This window comes from Solanum pennellii, chromosome 3 (assembly GCF_001406875.1).
Source record: "Solanum pennellii chromosome 3, SPENNV200".
NCBI classification, from domain to species: domain Eukaryota; kingdom Viridiplantae; phylum Streptophyta; class Magnoliopsida; order Solanales; family Solanaceae; genus Solanum; species Solanum pennellii.
In genome coordinates this window covers 70,083,919-70,090,558 of record NC_028639.1, presented here as the reverse complement: position 1 = coordinate 70,090,558, position 6,640 = coordinate 70,083,919, and the positions used below count along the sequence as shown (strand labels likewise).

Here is a 6,640-nt window from a genome sequence, read left to right as displayed (position 1 = left end):
TGGTTCATTAAACTTGGTAACTTCGTGTTTCTGCAAAGTTTGTTGGAATCAGTAAGATTCTTTAGACACATATTAACAACAATTCTTCTTTAAGAAAAGTATTTCGTATATTTCTTTTAAAAAATCTGTTTCTGATTCTAGTTTCGCTACTAGTTTTAATTTTCTAGTTGTGAAAATGTTCTTAAACTTTGTTTTCTTACAAAGATGTTCAAAGTTTTGTTCTAAGTATGTTTGGAATACAAGATGAACAACATTTCACACGTTTATTTTTGTTTGTCATATTTAATTTGACAATAAATTTATGAAAGTAAGAAAAATAAAATTGAATCTTTTAATTTTAAATTTAATATATGCAATTATAATCAAAAATATTATAAGTATTGATATCAAAAGTTAAAATTTAAAAGTGATCGAAAATCAAAAGAAAATAATAATAAATATATTACTTTTGGAATAGGTACAAAAAATGATGAATTTAGAGGGGGGCATTGTAGGACAGGCCAAAAATTAAATAGAGTAATGTAAGCATGGTTATACGTGGAGGATGACTTGTTGACGCAACGGGTTACGTAAGTCACATCAAGACACATCCATTTGCCTGACCAATTAATATTAAAACTTACATATAATAATATTATAATGATCAAAGAAATAGTCAAACGAAGTTAATTAGTACACTCCAAAATCCAAACTAGCTAAGCTCACTCCATTCTTGATAAACACTGATCAACACGTATACACAAAAGATTTAATTAGTAATATAAATTGACCATGTAGAAACTTCTTTATGTTATTAATATTAATATAATGACTATCTTGTAAATGATGATTTAATTGTTAACAAATTAGTGTGAACACCACTAACTTACCTCATATGTAACGGATGACTTCAACTTCTTAGTGCAATACTCAACTTTAACCCACACGTGGCTGCCAATGAATTATTACTCTATTTTTTGGATAATTTTATTTTATTATTGTTTATCTTCAATGATGACATCAAATTTTAAGAAATAGAAAAAAAAAAGTATTGTTTGGACATTGCAAAAACTGTCTTGTAAAAGCTTGTTTTAAGGAATTCATCATGTGATCGGACAATGATACGCACATGATTTTCACTCATTTTTTTTTGGACAAATACTGCTTAGATTAAACCAAAAATCTATCATTTTTTTTTAATTCAACAAAATATTTTCTTCCTTTTTTTAATCCGAGAAATGATTTCATTTATCAGTGTGAATATGCTGACTTGTGTTTCCTGGATTTGTGAGGGAACACTAAGAAGAAAACAATTTCTATGTTTCCACTTATAAGTTCCAAAATTTTCATGTCTGATACTAGTAAGTCAAAAATTAAAAAAAGAGATAAAGAAAGCAACCTCGACTCTATCCTATATATCGTCATATAAAATATTATATTTAATCAAACATCTCAAATTTATTTACTTTTAATATAAAGTTATTTTTATTAGAAGTATTTGATCCTTATGCGAGATTTTTAAACACAAATTTAAATTTATTTAACTTTTAACCAAAAAAAAAAAGCAATTAATCAACGTTATTTGTGATTAGTGTAATGTTTTTGGGGCCATCGAAACATTTTCTTTTAAGGGGGGCTGGTCCTGGAAAAGAAAATTTGCCACCTCACCATATAAAATGAATGTTCCTGTTCGGGCCGGGCCGGGTCGTACAGTATCCCAAAGTGTAATAATAGGACAAAAAAAGGGTATGGCGGACTTTTCAGTAGTACCAATTTGTCTTGTAGCATATCATGCTGACAGATTTCCCCTTTGACTTTTTAAATATATCCTTTATTATAAACTAAATTAGACAAAATTCTTTTTTCTCTCTTTTTTTTTTTTTTTAGTAAAACTACCGGCGGAAATATTTTAATATTATCAAAAGTTATTTTTATATATTGTTGCTATACTTTTTATGTTTCAATTTATTTAATTTTTTTAATTTATTTTTAAAATTCATATTTTATGAAAACTTATGTTGTCTAAGTATTTTAAAAAATGGATTATTTTTTATATCTCCTCGAAAAGAATATCTTTTTTTTCTTAAATTTGAACATAGCATATTCTTTGTTTCGATTTCGAACTAAAAATAATAAATATTCTTTAATACGTAAAAATATTATACTTCATTATGTAATGCATCTATTGGTGTTTGTGCGGGGGGGGGATTGAATCATTGAATCACGCAAACCTTAAGGAACTTTTGCAATCTGTTAACCACTATATAAAACCTTTACTTATATTAATATTAAGAGGTGTTAATCTTTTTTTTTTTTTGAATATATATGTATAATCAAAATTTGATTTATAATTTTTCGATAAATGGGTGTGGCTTGACACCCTTTGACCAATGTGGGTCCGCCCCTGGCTTGCACCAATTCATGAAGAAAGAGTAGAAGTCATGAAAGCAAGAACCATGTGAAGGTCTGGACATAGATAAACATTTTCCTAAGATTAAGGCTTAAGCAAAGAAATAAAATGTCAAAATAATGTCGACCAAGTCTAAAATTAGTGAATCTTTTCAAACCTGACCGAATGCTTCTAGAAAAAAATTTAAACAATTAGCCAGACTTAAGACTGATGCTTTCTTGCTCCCATTTTGGATTAAGTCAAAAACACCCGATCTTTGTCATGACAATAATCCCTTTATATGAATAATATATTTATAAATAAACTGTACTTTAACAAGTTGAACTAATTTTAATTAACTCTATAGAGAAAGCTCTGATTTACATGCATGTTACACAAACAATTCATTTATATTAAGCTATTGGAACTTGAGGTTTAATAATTTAACTCTATACTCTTATTGTCAAATAAAATAAAATAAAAATCTTATCGTGTTTCTGTCAAAAAAATATAAAAATAATTTCTATCGAAATAAATGAGAGGTGCAAGTGGCATTTAACTTTGATTTAAAAACATACAAATGGAGAACTTAAGAATTTGTATAACTATTTATGTGTTTCATTGAAGGGTGACTAATCAGTACTAATGAATAAGATGGATGTTACTTCACCATCATTGTAAGCAAATCTAGAAACTCCTCTAAGATGATTAAACCAATCAGTTTCTTTTCCTAAATTAATTCGATTCCCTGTGCCTCTCAACTTGATTAAATAAAATAGACATTGTTAATTCAATTTAACCAACGGTTTATTTGGTCCTAAAATAGATTATGTATGAATTCGTATTACATAATTGTATGGATGATGAAATATTAAAGACCATAGTGAGAAAAAAAAGAAGTTAAATTTAAACAGAAATGTTGAATAGGGGAAACTTAACAAAAGGATTAACAAAGAGTATTGTTTACGTCTCAATTTAGATAAGTTATACGACTTAGTCATAAATATTTGTACGATTATAAATTATCGAAGCGAAATTGTTATTAAAAGGATAAGTGTGTTACGTAAATTTACAAGAAACAGCTGACTTTTGCAAGCAATGAGTAAATGCTCATTGTTGTCTGGTTTTGACTCTTTTGGAGAATACACCTATTTTACCACCCCTTCATCTTTGGTCAGCTTAAAGACTCCTTCTCTTCTCTCTCATCAACAAATTGTGTATATATATACACAAGGCCCCCCACTACTTTACACAACTCTTGAACAAAATTTCCTATAAAGAGAGTAAAGCAATACATAAAAACGAAAGATACATCCTTTTATTTTCATTGATCTTCAAGTCATAAAAAGAAAAAAGATCATTTTGTTCCTAGATATCGATCGATCGATCGTGTAGATAGAATGGGAAGGCCACCTTGCTGTGATAAAATTGGGGTGAAGAAAGGACCATGGACACCAGAAGAAGATATCATCTTGGTTTCATACATTCAACAGCATGGTCCTGGTAACTGGAGAGCTGTTCCCAGTAATACTGGTAATTAATTACTCTATTAATTAAAACAGTTTGTTAGAGTCATTAAATGTGGACACACCGCTTTGAAATATCAATCGATCTGTTTTACTCACAGCCGTTCATTTTTATTTATTTTTTGTTCAGGTTTGCTTAGATGCAGCAAAAGCTGTAGGCTCAGATGGACTAATTATCTCCGGCCCGGAATTAAACGTGGAAACTTCACTGAACATGAAGAAAAAATGATTGTCCATCTTCAAGCTCTTCTAGGCAACAGGTACCATGCTAAATTTTATAATTATATCCAATTTTTTTAGTATGTTACTAATCCCAATAAAGAATTAGGGTTAGATCTCGTGTTTCTATTTCTAATATATGTATTTTTTTTAATAGATGGGCTGCGATTGCTTCGTATCTCCCACAGAGGACAGATAACGATATAAAAAACTACTGGAATACTCATCTAAGGAAAAAGCTGAAGAAACTTCAAGGGAATGATGAGAATAGTACTCAAGAAGGAGAAAGCTCATCATCATCACAATCAAATTTCTCAAAGGGACAGTGGGAGAGGAGGCTTCAAACAGATATCCACATGGCTAGAAAAGCCCTTTGTGAGGCTTTATCACTTGACAAATCTGATTCATCTGCTAACCCAATTCCAGCTCAACAACCCGTTACAGGATCCAGCTCTTATGCGTCCAGTGCGGAAAACATTTCTAGGTTACTTCAAAATTGGATGAAAAATTCCCCCAAATCATCTGAATTAAGTCGATCAAATTCTGAGACAACTCAAAGCTCGTTGAATAACCCATCAATTGGGTCAGGGTCGAGTCCTAGTGAAGGTACCATAAGTGCTGCAACACCTGAGGGATTTGACTCGTTTTTTAGTGAAGGCAATGCTTTCACACCTGAAAATTCAGCGATTTTTCAGGTTGAAAGCAAGCCAAATTTTCCGAATATGAATTCGGAAAATGGATATTTGTTTCAAGCGGAGAGCAAGCCAAGCTTGGAAGATTCACAAGTCCCGTTTACTTTGCTAGAGAAGTGGCTATTTGATGATGCTATTAATGCACCAGCACAAGAAGATCAGTTTATTATGGCAATGGGTTTGGGTGAATCTGCTGACTTTTTTTGAAGAAATGTTTACTAGTAATCAAGTCACAAGCTCTAGTAAATATTTCTTCAGAAAAAACATATCAGTTCAAATTTGGGGTTCTCTTTAATATGTCCTTTTAATGTTTGTTAAATTAGAGCTTTGTAATTTAGTTTAATAGGTTTACTTACTTAGTAGCTAGCCTGAGCAAAAATTCTAAAATTAGCAAGAGCAAAGAAAAGTGTATATTACAAGTAATCTTAAATATATGCATATGTAGTGAATAGTAGTAATATTTACCAGACTCTTTACATTCTATAAGAGCTTCAACTGTTTGTACTATGTGCTCAAATATTTTATTGAGTAAATGAAAATTAGATTGGAGTTTGACTTGAGATGTTCCTTTTAACACGAGTTCCAACATCGTAATAAAGGAGTTTGACTTTCTTACACTTGTACAGTACAAACAAATTGTAATTCACCCTAGTACTTTAATTACTTGATTTATGGAAAAAGTTATTAATCATGTTCTGTAAGTTACACTTAATTCATGATTAATCATGCATGTTTTTGTAAGTTACACCCAAAATTTCCTTACGCAATATATTGTACTCCTTATAGACTATAGTAAACTTATAATCATGAACTGTAAGTATTGTAATTACTCAGGAAAAAACACTTGTCAAGTGCACTAGTTAATGAATATATCTATCTTTGTTAGAATTACAAAATAAAAATATAATCGATATTCTTTGAATGCGCACAATAAAATCAAGCTAAGCTAAGTGCTCTACTTATAGTACACTACTCTTATTTCATTTTTTTCTTAAAATGTATTTTTTTTAAACAAGCAGTGGCTATTAATTATTGCCTGCAACTCTTTAATTTAAGGTACCTTGAATCTAAATGGACGACGAACGTGACAACCGAGCTCCATGATATGTCCATAACGAGGCCAGCTTATCTTCACCATCTAAGCAACTGGTTATTGTTTTTGACTTTTTATATTTTTGAGATAGGGTGACCGATGAGCGATGTAAATTCAAATCTAAAATTTGAATTTCTACTATGATCACAAATCAAATTATAACAATAATTGAGTTAATAATCAAGTGTTAAGTAGAAATTTAGTGAATATTTAATGTAAATACAAAGTTTGATCATGCATCAACGTAACCAATAAGTTAGGACTAGATTCCCACCCCACTAGAGATATGAATGTTTTTGACGAGCTTAGAGCCGGCCTACAACATGTGTTAACTTCAATTCTTTTTTCTTCATTTAGATTAAACAGAAGGCCAGTACAATGAGTGTGTGATTATACTTGGTGTAACGAAATGGACCAACTACACGTAACTTATTCGTTATTTTGTTTAAGAGATGAGGATTATATTGTCCAAATTAATTACTATATTAAAAAGATCACAAGTCATGCTAAATCAATTACTATATTAGAGAAATAAGCAATTTCATATGGGCTTTATTCAAATTTTGGAAAAATCTTAGTTATTGCCCAAATTTTAACTTGATTTCAAAAACTGGTTCGAATATAAATATTGCACAAGTCATGCTAAAAAAATGTATATCAATTCATTAAATCACTAATATAGACTCATCAAGTGAAATATGTTATTTTATCATTCTAGTGAAAATGATTTTTTCTTACTCAA

The 6,640-nt window shown here is 30.0% G+C and overlaps 1 protein-coding gene across 1 annotated transcript; it reads left to right on the top strand.

Moving 5' to 3' along the window:
• The first annotated feature begins 3,561 nt into the window (after window positions 1–3,561).
• LOC107012665 (myb-related protein 306) lies at window positions 3,562–5,365 on the top strand. Its single transcript, XM_015212569.2, has 3 exons — window positions 3,562–3,901; window positions 4,025–4,154; window positions 4,271–5,365. Exons 1-3 carry the CDS (start codon window positions 3,769–3,771, stop codon window positions 5,010–5,012), a joined length of 1,005 nt encoding a protein of 334 aa, XP_015068055.1. The 5' UTR covers window positions 3,562–3,768; the 3' UTR covers window positions 5,013–5,365.
• The last annotated feature ends 1,275 nt before the right edge of the window (window positions 5,366–6,640 follow it).